Source organism: Grammomys surdaster, unplaced genomic scaffold (genome assembly GCF_004785775.1).
Source record: "Grammomys surdaster isolate TR1022 unplaced genomic scaffold, NIH_TR_1.0 272, whole genome shotgun sequence".
NCBI lineage: Eukaryota > Metazoa > Chordata > Mammalia > Rodentia > Muridae > Grammomys > Grammomys surdaster.
Window position 1 is genome coordinate 36,235 of NW_021604713.1, and position 23,274 is coordinate 59,508.

A 23,274-nucleotide genomic window follows, 5' to 3' on the forward strand; every position below is an offset into this window, starting at 1 on the left:
CTATGTATTAATGAAACTGACACTAGTTATCAATGAAGCTGATACTACTTATTGTGACTTTCTAGGAACATGTGAGAGATTCCACCAACACCGGGGGACAGCAGTAGAGTTTTAGAAGGAATAAATCTTCCTAAAATAAATTCTAGGAAAACTCAAAACCAAATGTAGCCTATTTCAACTTTGTCTGCTCTAGTGTCTTCTTCAGTCAGCAGCCAAATCTCCTCCTGCCCCACCACCAAAATAGAAAGGAAGAGGGTCTAATATTAAGGATTAATTATTGTCTTAGTTAGAGCTTTATTGCTGTGAAGAGACATCATGACCACAGCCACTCTTATAAAGGAAAACATTTAATTGGGGCTGGCTTCCAGTTCAGAGATTTAGTATTCTGTCATCATGGAGGGAAGCATGGTAGCATGCAGGCAGAGGCAGTGCTGGAGAGGTAACAGTTTTACATATGGATCTGTAGGCAGCAGGAAGAGAATGCTATGCTGGGCATGGCTTGAGCATCTGACCTCAAAGCCCACCCCCAATGACACACTTCCTCCAGCAAAGCCTCCTACTTCAAGAAGGCCACACCTCCTAAGAGTGCCACTCCTTATGGGCCAAGCATTCAAACACACGAGTCTATGGGAGCCAATCCTATTCAAACCACCACAACTAATGGTTTAGACTTAGCAGGCAAAAATACTTTTTCTGCATCTGAAGATACACAATGATGGACAGAACAGAGGTTTAGTCACCGTGTCACGCTTTTTTCTGTGTCTGCCACTGTTCTCTTTGATTTGGCAGAGCTCACATCACTGCCATCTGATGTGGCTTAACATGACATGGCTCTGTAAGGCTTGTGTGCCAAAAGCTAGTCTCAGAGTGGAAATCTTAGTAGGTGGGGTCTGGCTGGAGGAAGTAGGTTACTTTTCCACTTCTTCTTCCTCTTTTACTTCCTGGTTCCCATGAGGTAAGCAGTTTTCCTCTGCCTCTTCCTGAAGCCATGGTCTTGAAAGCAGAAAGCAATGACTACAACTTTTGAAACTGTGATTCAAAAGAAATCTTTCCATAGCCAGGCATGATGGCCCATGCTTTCAATCCCAGCAGAAGATGCAGACCTCTGTGAGTCTGAGGATAGTCTATTCTACATAGTGAGTTCCTACATAAATAGGGCTATGTTAAAAAGATCCTGTCATTTTTTTTTTTAATTTTTAAAAAAGAGAAAGAATAAAAGAAATCCTTCCACCTCTAAATTGTTTTGCTCAGGTACTGGTTTAGACTGTTAGAGCATCTTAGAAATACACAGAATGTTATACATAGGCTCACAAGTAGGCACCCACACATACACACACAAAACATGTTTTGTGTTAAATTATAATTTCTTTGGTCTACTTTGGATGCCTTATCTATAACAGCTAAACTATTTTTACTGTGGTGGTTTAAATGAAAATGAAGTGGCACAGTTAGAATGGGTAGCCTTGTTGGAGTAGGTGTGGCCTTGTTGGAGTAGGTGTGGCCTTGTTGGGCTCTGAAGTTTCAAGTGTTCAAGCCAGGCCATCTGTCACTCTCTTCCTGCTACCTGCTAGTCTGGATGTAGAACTCTCAGCTGCCTCTCCATCACCATGTCTGCCTGCATAATACCAGGCATCCTGCCATGATATAATGGACTAAACTTCTGAATTGTAAGCCAGCCCCAATTAAGTTTTTTCCTTTATAAGAGATGTCATGGTCATGGTGTCACTTCACATGATGTCTCTAAGACACTAAGTAATCAGTAAATGGCTGTATTCTTTGAAGGAACATACAGCTTTCAATTGGCTTATTTTCCACAAGAAACTATGACCAAGCTCCTAGAAGGTATAGGTGAATGGTAATTTAGATCTAAGATGTCGTCCAAGGGGGTCTGTGGAAGTCCTGGTCCCTGGCTGATAGTACTCATCAGGGCTGAATTCTTTAGGAGGTAGGCTCAAGGAGGGAAAAACTAATCACTGGGACCATGCCTTCAGAGAGTAGAATAGAACACTGGCCCTCTAGCTCTTTCTGTTTCCTGGCTACCAAGGTGAAACAGACCTTCTCCAGGATGCGCTCCTCTCAGATGTGTTTTGTGGCCCCCAGCTGAAAACAAGAGAGGCAAGTGACTATGGGCAGAAACCTCTAAAGCCAGGAATCAAAACAGACCTTTTCTCCTCCAATGTTGACATCTCAGGCATTTTTCCTCCAAGGACAGGAAGCTGACTGGCATATCTCCATAAGCAACACATGGAGAAAGCTAATTTATCTCTCCAAAGTCTCGTAAATCTGCTTTTAAAGAAGCATTGAGCCAGGCAGTGGTGGCACACGCCTTTAATCCTAGCACTTGGGAGGCAGAGGCAGGCAGATTTCTGAGTTCAAGGCCAGCCTGGTCGACAGAGTGAGTTCCAGGACAGACAGGGCTACACAGAGAAACCCTGTCTCGAAAAATGGAAGAAAAAAAAAGAAAAAAAAAAAAAAGAAGCACTGAAGTGGGGCCAGGAAGATGCCAGACAGATTGAGAGGACTTGCTGTTCTGTTCTTGTAGAGGACCTAGGTGTGGTTTGCAGCCACCCAGTATGGCTCACAACTTTGTCTAACTCCAGTTCCCAGGAATCTGATGCCCTCTCCTGACCTCCAGGACCACGAGATACATATATAGTACACATACATACATACATACATACATACATACATACATACACACATACAGGAAAACAGACACACACAAAATAGGAAATAAAAAGAATCACTGAAATGCATTCCAAGTTGAACAGAACACATGCTGCTGAGTTTACTGCCTTTACTCATAGCGTCAGAGTCACAAGGTCACAAGTTTCAAAAACTGATAACTATTACCTAGTTCCTCATGATGACACAGTAAGGGAATTATTTTCAGAAAATGATCAAAGAAAGCAATAAGTGTGAGCCCACCCTCCCCACTAACCTGCATGACATTGCCCACGATGACACTATCGACGGTTTCAGGTGGAACTTTGCCAGCAGACAAGGCAGCCCTGGCAGCAAATTCAGTTAAGTCAGTAGCAGAGAAGTCCTTGAGAAGGCCCCCATAAGCTCCAAAGGGTGTTCGCTTTGCAGCAACGATAAACACACCTAATGTATCGAGGAGAGATGTGTAAGTAGTCACAACTTAACCAGCACCCCTAACATGTTTTAAGTTATCTTTTTCATGAAATTTTGTGATAAAGGGCAAGTTCCAACTGGGTAACTGAAGATCTTTGTCATTCAATAATGCATAGAACCAGTCACACAGGCAGAAACAGAGTATTCTGGGCACCAATATCCTAGGGTCCAAGAGTTTGCTAGAAATAGCTGCCAATTGAAATGCTTCTGTGTACTGATCCAAATAATCTTTTAACTAGAGGGCATGTACTCTAGAAAATCTCTGAAAGTTGTCTGAGGTTCGTGACCCACCTCATAAGAACTCCTTCTGGAACATTCCTGTCAAAAGGCTCTTCCTAACTTTTGCTAGGGAACTTTCAATAAAAAGGGATACTCCACCGTGTGAAAAGCAGGAGGCCCATAGACACATAATAAAAATGTATGACTGTTCTCCATGCTAAGCTGACTTGGATCGACCACCAACCCCAGCTCTATCCAAATGTATCCTAAGAGAGACAGATACATGATTTCTAGAATATACAGTGTGCTGAATGACTTACATATGCCGCTGCTTCTAGGGTCACAGGGCAACTCAAATGACAAGTATCTAAAACCCAGAAGTGTAAATTTTGTTATCACTGTCTTTTACTGTGCAACAAGATGGGAAGATTTGGTTACCAGTTAACACACAAAATCCACCTGTGGTTGGCTAATCTAAAAAATCGTTCAGACTTTCCAGTTCTTTCCCCAGGTAAACAGAAAGCATCCTTGCTGGGGTTAAGGTCATAGCTGAGTGGTAGAGTCCTTGCCTGACATGTGTGAGGCCCTGTGTTCAATCCTCAGTACAGTAAGTAAGTAAATAAATAAATGGAAATTTCTGCAATACTTCACTGGGTGTCAACTCCTCTTGCTTTGTCCATATGCTGCATTCCATCTAGCTATAAAGAACACAGGATAATTGTGCATTTATTAATATACTATAAATTTGCAGGTTGCTGTCAGCTAAACAGGTGTTTTTATGTACATAAATAATTATTCCTTTCCACTGTCACAAATAAACCTTATGCTTATACAAATCCAAAGCTATGGTGAGCTAGAAAACACTAGAGTTATACAGCATGAAACCCAAATAGCAGTTGTAGCTGTTTCCTTGTACTAACTAAAATGTGTACCCCAGCAAGGATGTTTACCTGGGGAAAGAAGCCTGGACAGCTTCTTAGAATAGTCAACTCCAGGTGAGTTTTGTATGTAACTGGTAACCAAAGAACAAGCCAGGCAATATTCTAGGATGGAGGGAAGGGCTCAGGATCTCCCTTCCCCCAGGAGCTACTGGCAGCTGATGGCTTCTCCAGGAGGGAGAGTCCATTTTTTTTTAAGGGTGTGTGTATTAGCTACTTTTCTGATGTTCTGATAAAATACCACGACCAAGGCAAGGGTATGGAAGAGTTTGTTTTGGTTTAAGGTTCTAGAGGGATAAGAGGCCATTGTGATGGAGCATCACTGGCAGGAAGCAGCAGGCACTAGGAAGCACAGAGAGTGAACTGCTAGAGAGACAGGGCTGTAAGCCAGTGGTTCTCAACCTGTGGGTCACAGCCCCTTTAGGGTTACATATCAGATATCCTGTATTATCAGATACTTATTACAAGTCATAACAGTAGCAAAATTGCAGGTATTAAGTAGCAACAAAATAATTTTAGGTGGGGGGGTTGCCACAACATGAGGAACTGTGTTAAAGGGTTGCAGCATTGGGAAGGTTGTGGACCAGTGCCATAAGCTTTCAAAGCCTAGAATGATGTACTTCCTCCAGCATGGCTATGCCTCTCACAATCTCCCCGACTGGAGACCAAGTGTTTAGATATGTGAACCTATGGGGGATTTTGATCATTCATATCATCACAGTGTGGCTGTTGGTCAGTAGACCACACACTTCAGGCCCTACGGCCATTAGTATATTGGCAGCACAAATTAAATTTGGTAATTAAAGTAAAAGAAAAAAAATAAAGGACATGAAATTGGGAGCGGGAAGTGGGGTGTGAATCTGGGAGGAGCTTGAGGGAAGAGGAATTATAACAATATTTTTTAAAAAGCTAGGCGAAAGATCTGAACAAAGAGTTAATCATGGGAAACACACAGCTGGCGGACAAGGGCATGTATGCCAAGATGTTCACCCCTTGGGTCTCATGCAAATTAAAACAATGAGTTATAACCACACAAGGCTCCCATAGCTAAACCCCAAAGATTGCCACCACCAAAATACCGGAAGGTTGAGTAGCAACAGGAAGTCATTTGTTGCCAGTGGAAGACAATAAATATACTCGTGGGTGGAGGCCATGTCCTGAAGTGTGGCCAGCCTACAAACAGCGTCACTGTGAAGATCCGAATGATCAAAGCCCCCATAGGCTCACATGTCTGAACACTTGGAGATAGCTGTGCTGGAGGGAGTACATCAGTATGCTTTGACAGCTTATAGCAGTGATTGTCAATCTTTCCAGTGCTGTGACCCTTTAATGACATTAACAATTAGGTAAATTGCCATATGGCAATGTCCTGTGCATTGTTCACTCTTTAAACCTCAAACTGTTAAAAAAAAAAAAAAGTCGACTGTGGTAAAAGTGAGTGGGGGAAAGCATGAGTAGAATCTTCAGGACCCATAGCAATGATGGTGCACGCCAGGGTATAGTGCCCTCGGGAACCAGGCGGGGAGTTGGAGGAGCTGTAGTTACAGGCAGTAATGAACCAACTGGTCAGGGCACTGGGGCCTAAACTCAGGTCCTCCACAAACCACTGAGCCAACTCTCCAGCCCCACAACAAGGAATTTTTAAACATCCAGAAAAAAAGAAATGGCCTCTTAGCTACACGAAAGATGGAGTGATCACAGAAGACCTTTGCAGAAACAGTGGCAGCTAACTTCATGTTTCTTCAGAAGTTCTTTTTTCATTTGCCACAATCCAAAAGGATGTCCGTGAAGGATTAGTAGGGAAATAAGTGGTATCAATAAAAAACAATTGTGGGGAAAGAAAAACAGACCCACAAACTTCCCATTCACCTATATAACTCACTCCTTACCTGATGATCCCAGACTAGAAAGGTCCAGTCTAACTGTATTAGTTCAACTACTTTTTAAAATAGCGTGGAGTGTACAGATGCAAAGAAGATACCTTACAGGTTTCTTTCATAAATCACTTCAAAAATCATTTTAACAGCATGCAAACAGATATTTAAAGGTCTTAAAAAAACCTTTACTTTCAAATTAAAATCTAAAATCTTCTGCGAATTCAGATGCTAAAAAAACTTTAAAACAAAAAAAAAAACCGAAAAAAAAAAACCAACCAACAACAACAAACAAAAACCCCTTAAGGCAGGAAAGAGACACTGATCCAAAAAACGGAGTCAGATTCTCTGAGATCTTGGTGGGCTTGTGCTGTGGACAGGACAGCACAGGAAACACCTCCATGGGAGGAAAACATGGAAAAGAAGGCTATCGACTTCCATGAGAACTTTGCTTCATAAGTATTCGTTTTGTGGAAGCAATTGCCAACAAAGAGGAAAACTGCTAGCCATCCATTTGTTTCCACATTAAGTTTAGCACCACCTGGTGGCTCATCTGAGGAGTCCTAACCAGTACCTGTCTGGCACTTTCCCTTACTTGATAGGTATCAAAACCTTACCTAAAACGAATGCTTCTCACTGCTCCGAATCTGTTCTTCCCCAGTTTTCCCCTCAAGAGGTATCATCCATCGTAAAGAAGTTTCACAAGACCGAACTTCGTCATTTGACATTTCTTTTACATTTACCCACCACAGTCTGTCTACATCTTATTGTGCAACTCGCATCTAAAGTCAAAGTTCTGGCCCATTGTCCATTATTTTAAAGGCAGCGGCAGGGTCGAAAGGAAATCAAGGCAGAGTAGAGAACAGACGGTGCCCTCTGTGTTTGAAATACTTAGGTTGCCTTTCCCTGAGTTTCTAAGAACTCCTGCACAGCGTCCACTTGGTCTCTGCACCACCAAAATGGTTCTTAGAGAAATCTCCTGTCTCTGAGGTTTGATTTATGTTCTTTCAGCCTCATGTCAACAGACACTTGTGTCTTCTGGTTAAAAATCCAATTCCCGTGATGCACGAGAGCCTGCACTTGCCTGCAGTCGCTCGAAGTAAAGGAATGGAAGAGAAAAGGGAGCAAGGCAGTTTCAGACAGACTACTACCGATTGTTGTAAAGAATCAGGGCACCCCAGTGGAAAATCTCTGGAGCTTCTTGGGAAATATTTTCTTCCTCGCACACCCACTCGCGTGGCTGAAACCAGGCCTCTGGCTTAGTTGCACACTTGCTCTGCTCCTGATCACCTCAGGTTTCTGGCACTGCCTTGGCTTCCTACAGAGTTGAGTAAGAATTCACTAACAAGACAGTGACCTTCAAGGTCAGGAGCATAGCCAACCCTGGTCTTCAGTCTCTGCGTTGAAAACTGCACAGAAATTGCTGTCACCCGTGCCTTCCACGGTGTTTCTCCTTAATGTAAACAATATCCACCCCTACCCCGGCCCTGGGAGAGGAATGACCTGCACCGACACCTCTGCCTGCTCGCAGAGCCCAGAAGCCGAAGCAGGCCCCGGGGGGGACCAAGGGCCCCGGGCTCACCTCGTAGCAGCGCCATGGCGAAGCTCGGATATTTCGCGAGGCTCTCTCAGCTACACTCGGCCACCAACCCTGGCCAAGCCTTAAGAGTGTGGGCGGCGCCCCGAGAGGCCGCGCCCCTGCCCTTTCCCCTACTTCCCCATCCCCGCCCCCGCGCCGCTGGGGCCAAGGTTACCCCTACTCTGTGACACGTGTGCCCCGCGGCCCTCCTCTGGGAATTTGGGAACAACCTCGGCCCCACACCCCCATCTGTCCTATCCCAGGCTTCTAGAAGCACCGCCCGCTCGCTCGCTCCAGGACAGGACTGGCGCCAAAAGCCAGCATCTTCCCCAACCCCCATCCAGGACAGAGCAGGGGAAGCGGGCGGGGCCGACTGGCGGAGGGCGGGGCCTGCGGACAGGGGCGGGGCTGACGGCAGTGCGGTGGGATTGGCTGCCCTTGCGCCTGCGCAGCCTTTTGGCGGAGGTCTGTGCTGGGTCCTAGGGTTGGAACGGCGGGTAGCTGGGGTGTCTAAGAGAAGGGACGGGGACTAGGGTAGAGCAGGGAGCGCCTGGGTCCCCCGAGGCAGCCCCAAGTGAACCCGACGTATTTTCCTTATATGATCAGGCCTCTCGTAGCCGGCGCTGCTGGTCTGGAGCCTGAGAGGATTATGAAAACGTGGCAGGTGATGGGGTCAGGGGACCTGGAGCGGGGAGCTGAGGGGAGAGGGACCTAGAGGGAGGCCAGGCTTGGGGGAGGGCACAGGTTTAGGGGTACACACGCCTCCGGCTGTGAGCCCTGCCAATGATGACATGACCACTGCGCAATCTGAGTTCTGGGAACCAGGTGATGGAGTGTGCTGCGAATACTGAGGCCAGGCGAGCTGGAGGCGGCCTAATCAGAGTGGGGAATGCGGGATGGGAGTGGGGGATAAGCGCTCAGGGCCCTGGAGGGCGGCCAAGTGGCCTGGGCTGAGCGTGGGAACAGGGCGTGGGTGGTGCTGTTGCTTTCTATTAACTCTGTTTCTGTTAACACTATCTATGCTTAATCCAGCTTTCCTCCCCCTTTCCCCTCCCCACCCCCCGCCGGCTCCTTTGAAGTGGGGTCTGCCTTTTTAATCTAATCTTTTCTCCCCTGTTTTTTTTTTTTTTTTTTTTTTTGGTAACAGGGTTACCTGCTGTCCTGGAACTCTTCCTATAGACCAGGCTAGAAATTATGTGATTTCGCTTAAATGCTGGGATTAAAGGCGAGCTTCACCACACCTGTGTTTAACTTTTTTTTTTTTTTTTTTGTGAAAACGTTTGTGAAATGTTTGTGAATGCAGACGTGTGGAAAAGTTCGTGTTGGGGGAACTTACTGTTTGCTGGTTCATATAAAAATTTCACGTTTACTTCACCCTGTGAACACTTTGCCACATGTTTATCTACAGTTCTAGAGAGGAATTTGTATGCAGTCACTGTGCGAAGCTCAAGCTAGATGAAGAGATGTCTCTGCTCTTGTATAGGTTCTTCTATTTCATCTGCCCTCCAAGTCACCACCAAGAGGGATTTCCATGTTTACTGTTGACTGTAATTATAAATTTGAGTGGGCCCTAAGAAAATCAGAGTGAAAAGTATGTGTAAGAATATCTGCAATTTCGGTCTCAGACAAGGAATTGAGGCATTTCCTTAACCAAATGACCAAAATTAACAGGCATGTAGGAGACCGGCTTTTGGAGGTTTTTTTTGTTTTGTTTGTAGTTATGTACAGAAATGTTTAAGGGTAAAAATTTCATATCTGCAACCAAAGTCATGCAGGGCAAAAATGGATAGAAAAAGTAGCAAGAAGATGGGAAAAATGTTACTGAAGAATGGAAGTGTCTTATGCTCCGTTCTGTTTCCCATTTGTTCTGGAAATTGATATTCTACACACACACAGTCTCCTTCAACGAAGCTACGAAGTTACTTAAAGTATTCTCTATAAAGTAGTTAAGTAGTAATTTAGGTAGGTACACCTGTAACATTATGCCTTTCAAAATATCACTTAGGGGCCTAGACATGGGACTTCTGAGCTAGTTTTACTGTTCTGTTGTTAACAGGGTTAGCCCCCAGTGTTTTTAGAAATGTGGTGTTATCTCTTTCTGTCGTTAATATTGGAGGGAAGATGTGTTCATATAAAACTGGAAATTGAGCAATTGTAAATCTATCAATTCTACTGTTTAAGAGTTTATCAGGGACTCAGAACAGTTCAGCTTCTGTCCTTTCTCCCACACTTTCTGAGCCCCGTTTCCATGGTTTACATAGTTTCCCCCCTCTTCCTGTAATATTCAGCATTGCCAGAAGCTACAGTACTGGCAGCTGAGGAGAGCAGGTGGCATCACAGGAGCTGCAATAGTTTTAGAATGAATTCATGGTGCTGAGAGTGTAGCACATGCCTGTAGTCATAGCACTTGAGAGAGAGGTTGGAGGAGATGGTAAGTTCACCTCAGCATGGACTAGATAAGGAGACCCTGTGTCAGCGCAAGTGGGAGACTGCTCATGTGCAGTCTGGTTTGGTGAGAACTTCAGTTATATGGCACATAGTAGCTTGGCTGCTCTGATTTTTACTTACGACAAATATCTGCTCTCCCGACAAGGATAAGGAAATCAACTATAGACATGAAATGACTAGCACTGGTTTGAGAACTTGCTTATTTTAAGTCTACCTTGTTTTAATGAGTTCCGGTGGCTATGAGGCATTGTCTTAGCCTTGACTTGAGAGCCTTTTTCTTTTTTTATTTGGTTGCAAGCTGATTGCAGTTTCTAAGAAGCCTTTGTTAAAATGTCATATAGCAGTATGACTTAGAGCAAATCTTGATACATCCTTGAGTACAAGTTTACCCTGTAAAGCCATAGAGTTGGTGGAAATAGACAACATTAGGTGTCTATTAGTCAGACAGCTTGGGAAACACATTTGTAAGTTCATGCTTGTGCTAGGAGGGAAGTGTGCATCAAGGGCAGAGCTCAGGGAATTGACTGGTATCTCAGCAAGAAGGTGGTAGGGTTTTGTGTTTGGTTAGGGTTCAGAGGAGCAGGAGTGCCTGACTGGAGGTGGGATCAGTAAGCACTAGTAAGTACTAGGCTAGCCAAGGTATACAGTGAAGTCTTAAAACAAATAAATAGAGATCTAGCCTAAGATAAGGAGAGTCAAACTAAGACTACCATGATGTCATTGGACAATACAGTGTTACAGGAATACTCGTACATGGTCTGGGTGAGAACATTCATAGTGCCTGAGGTCTAAGCTCTTAAGAGATTAAGAGCTTGGCCAAGCCACACTTTGTAAAGAAGTGCATCTCTTGTCGCTAGGATGCTTAGTGTTCCATGGTTTCTGTTTGTGCTTAAACAAACTTATGTGGACTTGTTTCATCCCATCAACCACAGCTGGTGTGGGCATTTTATAAGATCATGTGTCTATCTGGTAGTACCAACCACATGGGTTTTAGTCAGTTCCCAGGTTTGGAGCTGCTTTTCCTTCTCAGCCATTGACTGGTAAGAGTATCATGTATAAAACACAGCCTGACGTGACATTTTTAAAGGCGAAGGCTTCCTTTGAGTGTATCCTGTTGTCACCAGAGAAAAAGAATATGCCCTGTGGTTGGAATCTGGATTCAGAGACTTTTCCCAAGCACACTGTGAACATTACCGTTTTTAAAAATGCAGACCTGGAGAACAAACCTGGAGTCCGCTACACGCTGGGCATTCCTTCTACCTGTGAGCTACACCTTTGCCCACGGTGAACATTTAATTTCGAAAGCGGTTCCTAGTGAGGAATGTCTGAGCGCAGCATCCGTGAGGTTGCTTTATCTTATACGCTTAGGACTGGAGATGTAAATTTTACCAACTCCCAGGTGGTTTTATATATATGCTGCCAAAGAGAGCACTCCCAGGGCATTTTGTATATATGCTGTCAAAGGGAGCACTCCTGGGTGATTTTGTATATGTGTACTGAAGGGAGCACTCCTGGATGTTTGTGTGTGCTGCCAAGGGAACCCTCCTGGTGGTATTGATGCCTTTTCCTAGGTAGGAAGTAAGAGTTGCATGCTTCAGTCCAGATGTTTAGTTACTGGTCTGTTTTATTTCTGACTCCCTACCAACCTCGCATATCTAACTTCCCAGGCAAAGGCTTCCCATCTTAAGAAGCTTTTACTATTATATGCAGATTTTAGAGTGGTCAATTTTTACATTAAAAAAAAAAGCATTGAGATCTTGGTTCATTGTAGGGTACAGCCAACATGGTGTTGTCCTTTTATCAGTGGAAATGATTTATTTCTGAGATCTTAGACAATTTTATCACTAGCTTAATGCCACCTCTACCACAGTTAAATGTACAATTTGTTAGGTCTGTCTCTGGGCTCTGATCTATCAGTCTGCTCATCTTATCCCCACACTGCCTTGAATTCTACAGCTCTAGAGTACTTGCTCAACAAACCTTGCTGTCTTCTAGAGAAAGTCCCCTCCCATCCCTAACAGATAGGTGGCTGTGTGCTAATCCCTAGCTTAAACAATCATGCATAACTGAATCTAGGCCGGAGAATACAATTTCTCTAGGACACATTAAAAAACAGCAATTGGGGAGGTTATTCTGGATAGAGCATATGCTGTGCCTACAGGAGGATCTGAGTTCAAATCCATATTACATACAAAAAAGCTGGATGCACAGGAGTGTGTGCCTGTAACCCCAGCATTGGGGACAGAGATGAATGAATATTGAAAGCTTGCTGCCTAGACCAGAAAGTGAACATCCGGTCCAACGAGAGATCTTGTCTCCATGGAATGAGATAGAAAGTGGTAGAGGACGATAAGGAACATCCTCTCCTGGTCCTTCCACATGAACTGGTGTGAGCATGCACACACACACACACACACACTGTGAAGAGTCTGGGAGAGACAGCTCAGAGTAAAATCACTTGCTCAAAAATTACGAGGACCAGAGTTCAGTTTCCAGCACCCATCTGACAAGCCAGGTGACAGAGCAGAGCCAAGCTAGAAGAGTCTCTGGGGCATATGATCTTCCAGCCTAAGGGAGAAAAACGGAGTCCCAGGATCAGAGATGAGACTCTGCCTCAAAGAACAGACAGAGTGAGAACATTTAGATGGTCTTCTTGGTCCCCCATGTTCATATAAGTGTGTACATGCCACATACAAGTGCATACACTTACAGAGATACACATACATACATAGAAATCAAAAATATGTAAACTTTAGCCAATACTTTTAGTCAAGTCATTTTAAATTTCGTTCAGATCTGGCACACCACTTTATTCAAAAGTATTTATTTCCATACATTTTTATCCACAGCGGAATAATTACAGTAACTTTTACAAGCATTTTTCTATAACACAGCTGTAGTTTACAGACTTACCTAAAATGAAAACAAAACATTTACAGTAATCTTTCTTCTGTAGTGTTAGCTTTACCCCCTGAATATTTTGTGAACTTCCTCAGAGAGGCAAGCCTTCATCTAAATGCCAGTTGATTGCAAAATGTTATATCCAAATCTGGATTCTTTAATGGTATGACTTCAGACAGTAGTCTGCTTCCAGTGGTCGATTCCCTGTGTTACAGTGTAAGTGTGGACCCATGTGCCATGGCTCTCATGTGGAAGTGAAAAGACCACTGTGGGCTCTGGGGAGTGAGCCCAGGTTGCCAGGCTTGCATGGCAAGCCCTTCTTACCCCATGAGCCATCTTCTGTCCCAGGTCTCATTTTAGAAAAACAATTTTTAGTATCCACTGATGTTCATTATGAAGAAAACCAATCTTGTCGTTGGCCTTAACCTTATTTCCTACACTCTGTAATTCCAATTCTGTGATTGTGGCATCAATGTGTCAAAAAGGAAATCTTAGTTACTTGACTCATACACCAAGTTAACTTTAGAAACCAACTGCAATAGAAGCTGCTGTGGTGGAATGCATGGGTTTGGCCTCCATAGACTGTGTCGGAATGCTTAGCTCATAGAGATAACACTGTTAGGGGGTGTGGCCTTATTGGAGGAAGTGTGTCATCGTGGAGGCGGGCTTTGAGGTCTCATGCTTAAGCTGTGCCTAGTGTGACAGTCTCCTGCTACCTACAGATCAAGATGTAGAACGCTCAGCTCACTCCTTCTCCAGCACTGTGTCTGCCTGCACGCTGCCATGCTTCCTGCCATGACGATAATGGACTAAATCTCTGAAACTGTAAAGTAGTTCCAATGACTTGTTTTCCTTTATCAGAGTTGCTGCAGTCACTGTGTCTTCATATCACTGAAACTCTAAAATAGTTGCTGGGCTGTCACATTTAGCAGCCACTTGCTCAGTGGTCAAGTGTTCGAGAAGAATTTAGTTAATGCAAAGAATTGGGTTCCAGTTTGTTGCCATAATCTTCAATGCATTCATAGTTAAAAGGACTTAACATTTTGTCCCAAGAAAAACGAGGGGAAGCAGGACCTGTGACATGTTCCATGGAGGTAGGGAAAGCCTACCACTGAGTCTGACCTGTCAGGGGACCTATAGGAACCACCCCTAACTGCAGCTGGGGTGGCCCACAGAGAATGCCTGCTTCAGTGACATCTAAATACACCTGCTACTATAGGGACATGGTTAGTGCCTATATGATAATTCTCAAAACACAAATGTCAGATTTATGAATATGTGATTAGTCTTTAAGGTGCTTTCTTTCATGAGATAAATCAGAACTTGACAGGATGCTACACCGAATGTTAAGTTCTTCCCACAACAACTTCTGGGAAATATGTGGTAAGTCAGTTATTGCAACTGCTAAAGGCACATGACGGGATTGTAATTACTCAGAAGCAAAAGGACTCAGTGAAGAGTTCAAACCTGTGTGGAATTTATTTAAATTCAAAGATAGTATTGGCTTCATGAAGTTGGGAAGTGTTTACAATTAGCTTTAAAAGAGGAAGGGAACTCATTGCTAAGGGGGCCTCAAGGGTAGAGTGCTCACTTAGTATGCCTGAGGACCCAGATTCAATCCCCAGCAGTGGGAGAAAAACAGAATGTACACAGAACAAAAATGCTAAAAAAAAGTCAGCGTTTCTCAAAAGGTCCATTTCAGCCTCTGAGGATGAGGTGAGATAGGGAGGCCATGATGCTCTCCAGCCGCCGTACTTGTGAAGTACAGCGGTCAGCGTCCTCCTGTCCTCTGGAAGAGACTGAAGCTGTTACTTCATGCATGTTACCCTCTCCCTCCATTTGTGTAATTACTAAACTTTTAACTAGTGACCAACCAGTGGCAGGAGAGTTGTATCCCACCTTAGGGGGTGGTGTGGGGGACGATGATTTCAGACTATATCCAAAGTCAGAGAGCCATATTTGGGAAGTCACAACTTCTTAAAAATGCTTAGCAGGAAGGCATTCTGGGTGTTCTTGAGGGTTAAGGAGAGTGTTTACATGAGTCAATTTTGAACACTAAAGTGCATGCTACAGCAAATTACATTCATAAACAACTTAAAAAAGGTAGCCACAGATCGAGCTGTTTTAAACTGGGTTCCCAAACAGTTTACATTTGGGGGTTAAAAGGGTAGATACAGATGTCAGGGGCTGTAACTGAGAGCAGTGGGAGGGGCTGTTCTCGGAGACAGACACCCAAGAGCAGCTGGGTTGCTTACTGTGGACCCAGAAGGGATGGTGCAGGGGACAGTGCATTTGTTGCCGGATTTAGCCTCGCGCCAGGCACTATTCCTAAAGCTCCCCAGCAGGCAAAGAGGACGTAGACCTGTAATAGCACAGGATTTTAGGGCTTGGGGTATGTTGTATTCCCAAAACCTTCTAAATTGAGTGACACCTGACATCTTCTAAAGTATGGAGAAATCCCAATGTAATAATGAGTTCCTCTAAGGTTTGCAAACCACCCGTGACTGTCATAGGAACAGCATACTTTTATAAATATGCATAGAAAGACCATATAGGGTTGTCTAACCAAACCTCTGTTCTTGAGTCCAGAAAGTCCCCAAAAGTAAAACAAAATTCTGAGGAGCAAACAGATAAGCCTGCTATATTATTACTAAATATTCCTTTAAATCTTTCTTATTTCATAGTATTTATACTGATTTTAAACTTTGAAAAAAAGTGTTGAAAATAACCCGGGAGGGAAAGCTGGTCTAAGCTATTGTAGTCTTTCAAAGCAGTTAGAAAAAACAAACACAAATCTTGGGATAAGACTTAATGAGCATGCAGTCTCCTTCAGAGGCTCTTCAGACAACTGGGTTCTCGAGTCTGCTTCCCTTATGGTCTGGAATCAGCGGCACACTGGTTTGGTTTTATCCCTGCAACTAAAAGCTCCTCATTCTCATGTACCATTTCCATACTTGTTGCGGAAGCTTGCTGCTCTCAGGGCAGTGACTAGCAGCGGACGGCACTTTTCCGTCTTTCTCACCCTCGGCATCTGTGACGGCAGCGTGTCTAGTGTAACTCTCCCACACACCTGAGACATCTCAAGCCTATGGAAGGCTGGATCATCCAGTTTGCTTAGAAACAACGTTCAACAGGCTTGGTCTGGAGGTCACACCAGCGCCCCTCATTCAACAGGCATCCGTGAATATTAACTTACCGGAGGATTCTCCTGAGGCGTAGGCCCATGCTTTTGTTCTCAAAGCATCTTACCCCAAGACTGTCCACACCTTTGGTTTATCAATATATGTCATTCTTATGGTTATTGGTATCATTATTTCTTGAAAGACCCACGAAGGCAATTTACATCATGTGTTTTTAATATTATCTTAGTTTGGACATTCTCAAGTTATATACAAAGATCAAAGCTAGGCACTTCCACTCTCTAGAACTGGCATTTTTATATGGCGACTGGAGCTACACAGTGGCTATTCGTTCTCATGTGTCTTGGTTTAACCTGAAAGCACAGCATTAACAACTGTATACATTCTGGGTGTTTTCTGAGCAGCATGTACAAAAACTAACGACAAATGTGCGCCCCGCTGTTTAGTTCCGTGCTCCCCGCCGCTGGTCTCTAACACAGTTTGATCTACGCTGGGCATATTTAACAGTTCTAGCATTTTCTCAGCTGACAGCACATGCTTCCTTCTCACTCGACTTGAAAACACTCATCCTCAGACTTCATTGAGAAACTCCAGATTGAGACAGGCTGGGATGTGGATGGAGTCCATGGTCAGAGAAGACGGGTTAAATGGAAACAGAACAGGAAACACGTGCTTGGAGTCCAGCAGTAACTGCTGAGGGTCATTCCTCTCCTGTAGCTGAGCCTGTGGAGGAGAGTAAGATCACGTCAGGATTTAGAACTAAGTAAAATAGCCAGTTTCAGTGACTTCACAGAAGTGAGGGAGCATATGGCATGGAAAGACTTGTAAGACGACATGGGAGGAGTGCCGAGTTGGGACAATGTGGGCTCCTTGTGTTCCTGAGGCATGCCATGGAGACAAGCCCTGATCTAGGATTGTTGGAGCTAATCAAGCACCTTCCTTCTCTATTCTAACATGGTTTAAATGCTTCTGTCTAAGGGAGAAGGTGAAACTCTACCTTAGGTGCAAATTCCAAGGGAGGACTGTCCCCGCATGGGTAATGGACCAGATCCTAAGGCAATGGTTCTCAACCTTCCTAATGCTGTGACTGTTTAATACAGTTCCTTTGTGTTGTGGTGACCCTCCAGCTGTAAAATTATTTTCACTGCTACTTCATAACTAACTTTGCTACTGTTATGAGTCGTGATAAAAACATCTGTTTTCTGATGGTCTTAGGCAACTCCTGTGAAGGGTTGGTCAGCCTCCCCCAAAGGGGTCGTGACCCACAGACTGAGAACTGCTGATCTAGAGGCATGTTCTGAACAAATGTCTAAGCCTTCCTATGTCTTACTTTTGTCATATTCAGAATGGAACATCATAGAGAGTGCCAAGGAGGCAGGCAGTGTAGGATCAGCCCCTCCACAGGAGAAGTTACGGAGTTTGAAAGAGTGATGTTAACTATTCCAAAACTCCTGCTTAGAGACTCGATTGTGACCATCCTCCGATGAAGAGAGAAAGAGGCTGGTCACTGTGAGCATGTAGGTGAGCCTGCCTTTATGCTCCGTTCCTCAGCCTCAAATGTGGCTGTGGTGGGGAGAAGCCCACAGTCCTGGATTAGCTGGGTAGCACCAGGGAAAGCACTGGGGTCTGACCTCTAAACATCTGAAGTCTGGCCTCTAAACATCTGGGGTCTGACCTCTAAACATCTAGGGTCTAACCTCTAAACATCTGAGCTTGTGCTCTTTGGCTCATCTACTGGGTCCAGCATGGACACTTGTCTTGGATAAGGTTTCTCTCAGTGATTTGTCTTAGTGCTATCAGTTAGAATATTTAGGAGGACAAATCCTCTTCCCCTCCCCTTCTTTGAAGCCAAATGTTTAAAGAAAAATACAATAATCAAACTGAAATAATACAGGAGCTCCACAGCAAAGCTGGGTAGGTAGAAGGGAGACCGGTGAGCTATAAGTCATCTTCCTTAGAAGTTAGCGAGAGCTGAAATGACCAAGTCTAAGAAAGGAAAAGAATGAGTAGAGCCCGGGATGGTGCTGCTCACGCTGTAATGCCAGCACTGGGGAGGCCGAGGCAGGGAATCAGGGCTCAATGTCATCCTCAGCTACATAGCAAGTTTGAGGTCACCCTGGACTGTGTAAGACCCTGACTAAAACTAGACAAACAAACAGAGCTTGAGAGTCCAGGAAGCAAAGTATCAACATGCATACTATAGAAGTCCCAAAAGGAAACGAGGGAAAGCAGCAGAAAGTCATTTAAGTGAAACTCAAGCAGCCCAAACCCAACTAGCAGTGTATATGAGTCCATCCAAGCTCACTGAATCTTGATCAGGATAAATTCACACACTGAGACGGGCAAACTGTCAAAACCCAAAGATGGGGAATCTCAAAAGGTGCCACAGAGAAATGCATTTGTCATAGAGTATCCTGAAATGAGGGTAACAGTTGATTGTTCACCAGAAGCCATGGGTGTTAGCAAACAACAGGATGACACACCACCAAGGGAAAAAAAATGAACAACAAACAAAAACATCTGGCAAAATTTCCTTCAAGAACAAAGGAATATTTATGTCATTTCTGGAGACAAAGACACTTTGAGAAAAGCTTCATCTTGAACAATGATGGAGAGAAGCCCAGTTAGAAACGGGGCCTACAGACCCCTCATTCCCAGACACACTGAAGGGAGGAGCTGCTCTCCATCAACAGCGGGAAACTTCAGTCTCCCACTGATGACACAGTGCTGTAAGGTAAGATCGGCAAACAGACTGAAGGACTTTTTAGCACGGATGTTAGACCACTGGGAGCATGCCCTTGAAGAGAACAGGGACCCTGGACCTTGCTGTCTCACATTGCTGTGTGGTAAACAAGTGTTCTCTGCCTACTGAGTCATGGTTAAGTAACAGACACCACAGACTAAAATATCTGAACAAAAATGAACCTCTTCCCTTGCAAGTTGATTATCTCAGGGATTGACACTGATAGATACATACAGTTTCCCCTTGGGAGAGAAGGACAGCATGCTGGTCTTAAAAGGCTGTGAGGACCAAGAGTTGATAATCCAATACTCCGTGTTCAGTTGCTGGCACCTGGCAGGTACTGTATTTGTCACTGGTATTCATTTTGTAACATCCTGCTTTGTTTTTCCTACCTGGGAATTAACCATTAACTGCTGACCCATGAACTCCAGGCAGGAGATGAACTTGTAACTAAGGACCCTGATCTGCAGGAGCGTGGCCGAGGGGGGGATCTACACATCCTCATCAGGAAAATACAGATCACGCCCTGTCAGCTTGAGACACAAAAATAGATTGTTTTGGTTTCTTCCTCTCTTTGAGACAAGACACTATTGTTTCGAATAGTGACAATATTTTGATATAGTATAGCTTTCTAGAGTTCCAATGTTACCCAACTTTAGAGTGAGAAGACCTAGGGCTCTTATTTGCTCAGTACCTAAGCAGCTGGCTTCTGCCACTGTAGGTCTCAGGGCACCTTTACTGCTGCACTTAAGCCTTGAAACAGGCTGAGACCTTGCCAACAGGCAAGTCCCAGCAGCCCTTTACTACGAGGTAGAAGGTGAGCCACTAGAGTGCAGGGCTGTGAAGAAATGGATCCCCAAGGACTCTGGAATCTCAGATTGTTCTCATTTTGTTCAGTCACCAGGACGATGACAGAAAGCTCTGCTTAAGCCTCCAGATGTCGGCCACCAACTGCTCATATACTGGCATCTGAAGAGTGGGGCCATGAATTCAAAGTAATATAGAGAGTTTGACATAACAGTTGGATAAAAGAGAGGAGAAGCCTGGTCGGGGGGAAGGTAGGTCATTTATGGAGGGAGACACAAGTTTCACTAAACCAGAATGCCAGTAGTGGCTCTGGTGGCACCTGGTATGTTCTCGTACTGATGGCTGCATTTGGCCCTGCTGCATTGGTTCTTACAGAACAGCCTCTCAGAGCACTTGGGCTCCCACATCGTGGGCTCTACTGTTTAAAAGCCCTACAGAACACCTACCTAATTTTTGACAAAGGAGGCAAAAATACACTCTCAGGGGAAAAAGCCCATTTAACAAATGGTGCTAAGAAAACTGGATTTCTTATTTGCAGAAAGTGAAATTAGATTTGTGATTTTCACCTTGTATAAAATCAACTTAAAATGAACCACAAACTTTAATTTTAAACCCCAAACCCTGACACTTTTAGAAGAAAACACAAGATATTAGAAGAAGCATGTTCCACTGGAACATCAGCTGCTTGGGAACCAGGCCCAGCACCAACAGGTGGACTCTGTGAAAATAACCCTCTATACGGCAAAGGGGACAATGAGCTGCACTAACAGAAGGGCAGCGGAGCTATACCAACCACACGCAGGCAGGGAGCAAATAGCCAAGTTACAAACAACTGCAGAAATTAAGTAGCAAGGGGATAAAACTGCCACCAATAAATGGGCTGTGAACTGAGTATATAGTTTACACAAAAAATAGCCAATAGCTACCCTGAAAAAGGGTTTAACGCCCATCATTGCCAGCGTCATGTAAATTAAAATGGTTTCTACATACTATCTTACCCCAGTTAGAATGGCCATCATTAAGAACTCAGAGAAGAGACGGTGGAGAGAAGAGAACCCTATGCACTGTTGGTGGGGGTACAAATCAACACAGACATTATGGAAGTCAATTTGGAGATTTCTCAAAAACATAAAAAATAGAACTACCATATGACTCAACTATTTTGCTCCTGGGTATGTACCCAGAGAAACTCCATTCCCTACTACAGAGATATTTACACCCCATTTTTATTATTTATTCACTATAGCAAAGAATTGGACCTATTTGTCCACAAACAGATAAATAGATAATGAAAATTTGGTTGTAATATATATTACACTAAAAGAAAAAGAAGCTTAAAAGATTCAGGAAAATGGATGGACTTTGAATGTATAATATTACATGAGGTCACACAATCTCAGAAAAATAAAAGAAACCACATGTTCTTTCTCATGCAGAATCTAGCCAATAACATGTAAACAAGGACACCTATGCATACAGTATAACACGAATACAAGAGAACAGGAAAGGGGTGAGGAAGGACCGAGTGCAGGCAATGGGCACGAGCTATGAAAGAGGATGGCACGCTAACTTCATATCTAAGTCTGTCATGGGAGTTTTGTTTGAGGAGATAGACTAGTGCATACGAGATATTCCACACTGAGTGTAAGTTCTAAAGTGAAGACTCACAGCTTCCGTTCTGAATGCGAATTCTAACTGTACATGAGCTCGTTAATAGGCTTTGGGTCTCGTTAATTTCTCTGCACATTTTTAAAGTAATGAAGGTCATGGGAAAAAAAAGCCTTAAGGAAAGTGTAGGAGATTTAGGGGTGAACATGAAAATGGGGCCAATTAAAGAGGCTGAAGGGGCTCAAGGCACACACGGTTGACGGAAACTCAGTACGTGGTGTCACAGAGAACCCCTGTGAGCCCGGGACAGGTTAGCAGCTCTCAAGCTTACATTATACAAGTTTTAATATTTATATGTTTTAATGGATATGTGAAAACCGCATGTATTTATGAGTTGCTATGTAATGCTTCAGTAACCCTGGTGTGTGTGTTTAAGCATGTATGCTGTATCCCAGTACACAGGCAATGGTATGTCTAACAAGCAGCTTTGACTACTGGTTACAAGATCAAGTATGGTGTGGATGGGAGTGGGGTGAGGGGCTGACTGCTCAACAGTACCTCTGAGCACTGCATAGGAAGAAACAAGCCATGGCTGGCAAAAACCAGTTTTGGCAGGATTGCTATATTTTCTGATAATATTTAATCCTTACCCTCAAGGGTGTTTTTTCTATGCCCTTCATCCCTTAGACCTTCAGTCGGCTTGGCTTTTATCAGTCGACTTAGACCTGACCTCCCTTCTTGCAAATGGTGCTGTTTATACTGAGTTATGGTTCTCTTCCCCAAGTGGCTGGGGTTCAAATCCAAGAATGACTTCTTGAACCTGCACTTCTGCTTGAATTGCTTCTCAGTCCTCCACAAAAATCAGCAGCGGGCCGGGGTATGTCACGGCTTCTCTCTGTCTCTCAATTCCTTCTCTGCACCTAGGAGCTGGCTCTGTGTTCCTCCTAGCCCTTGCTCCCACTCAGTGCCCTCCCTCCCCTTCTTCGGTGAATCCGTTGTGTGGGTGAGCTGGCCTGCTCTGAGGGCTGTATGCTTAGCATGCCCTGGCATTTCCCACTGCCCTTGAGACAACCGCCACCTTTAGTCTGACTTGGCATTTGTCCCTTGACCTCTGTCATTTCCACTCAAATACCAGGCTAAAGTTCATTTATTCTTTTCCATGGGTCTTTTCAGAGCCAGGGCACTCTTTAGAAATCTCTAGATTTTTTTTTTTTAATCTTGGAATAAAATCCCCAGCCTTGCAAAGGAGAGCATCATTCTCTACCAATGCTCTTGATTTCTGGGGGTTCTTTAACGGTTTTGATAAATCCTTATTTCCCCAGTCTCCTCTCCTGGTCACGTTCCTCCACTTCCTATCCTTGGGTCATGCTGGCTAATACAAGGAGTCTGTCCACGTATCCTCTCTATGTAACTGTTGGAGAAAGGAGTCCTGCTTTGTGAATCACTACTGTAGCCAGCTCCTGTCAGCCACTGTCACACAAGAAGGACCTCCACTGGACCCAAACCTCACCAGGCTCAGCTTGAGGAAGCTGAGGTTTAAGTTAAAAACTCACATCTCAAGAAGGATCTACATATACATCTGTCCGACATGGTTTTTGCCTGCCTGTAGCCAAAGGCAAATACTGTAATTATCAGAGACAACATTTAAGAGTTCAGATTGTAATCTAAGGGAACTTTAATTACACGAGGGTGGGATTGATACTAAGCTCCCTTGTTAATTCCATCTGGTGCCTTGATTTAGCAAGGTGTTCCTGGGAAACGAGGCACTTGAATCTAAAAGCCATCCATCTCTGTGTGTGTGCAGTCAATGTTACTGTGGACCTTAGGATCCCTGTGTGTGTGTGCAGTCAATGTTACTGTGGACACTGAGGGTCTGTGT

The 23,274-nt window shown here is 44.1% G+C and overlaps 2 protein-coding genes and 2 non-coding genes across 4 annotated transcripts in view; 2 read left to right on the plus strand and 2 right to left on the minus strand.

The window, feature by feature from the left end:
• The window catches only part of Acaa2 (acetyl-CoA acyltransferase 2), a 26,247-nt gene extending 18,325 nt beyond the window's left edge, over positions 1 to 7,922 (minus strand). The window contains exons 1-2 of the mRNA XM_028776755.1: positions 7,752 to 7,922; positions 2,942 to 3,108 (exon numbers count right to left, since the gene is read on the minus strand). Coding sequence (XP_028632588.1) covers positions 2,942 to 3,108; positions 7,752 to 7,767 — 183 coding nt within the window. The 5' untranslated portion in view covers positions 7,768 to 7,922. The remainder of the gene's footprint in view (positions 1 to 2,941; positions 3,109 to 7,751) is intronic.
• Positions 7,923 to 8,295: 373 nt separating this feature from the next.
• LOC114628840 lies at positions 8,296 to 8,436 on the plus strand. Its single transcript, XR_003712563.1, has one exon.
• An 89-nt stretch (positions 8,437 to 8,525) lies between these two features.
• LOC114628839 lies at positions 8,526 to 8,604 on the plus strand. The gene has a single exon (XR_003712562.1).
• Positions 8,605 to 16,433: 7,829 nt separating this feature from the next.
• The window catches only part of Myo5b (myosin VB), a 302,464-nt gene continuing 295,623 nt past the window's right edge, over positions 16,434 to 23,274 (minus strand). The window contains exon 39 of the mRNA XM_028776757.1: positions 16,434 to 16,960. Coding sequence (XP_028632590.1) covers positions 16,808 to 16,960 — 153 coding nt within the window. The 3' untranslated portion in view covers positions 16,434 to 16,807. The remainder of the gene's footprint in view (positions 16,961 to 23,274) is intronic.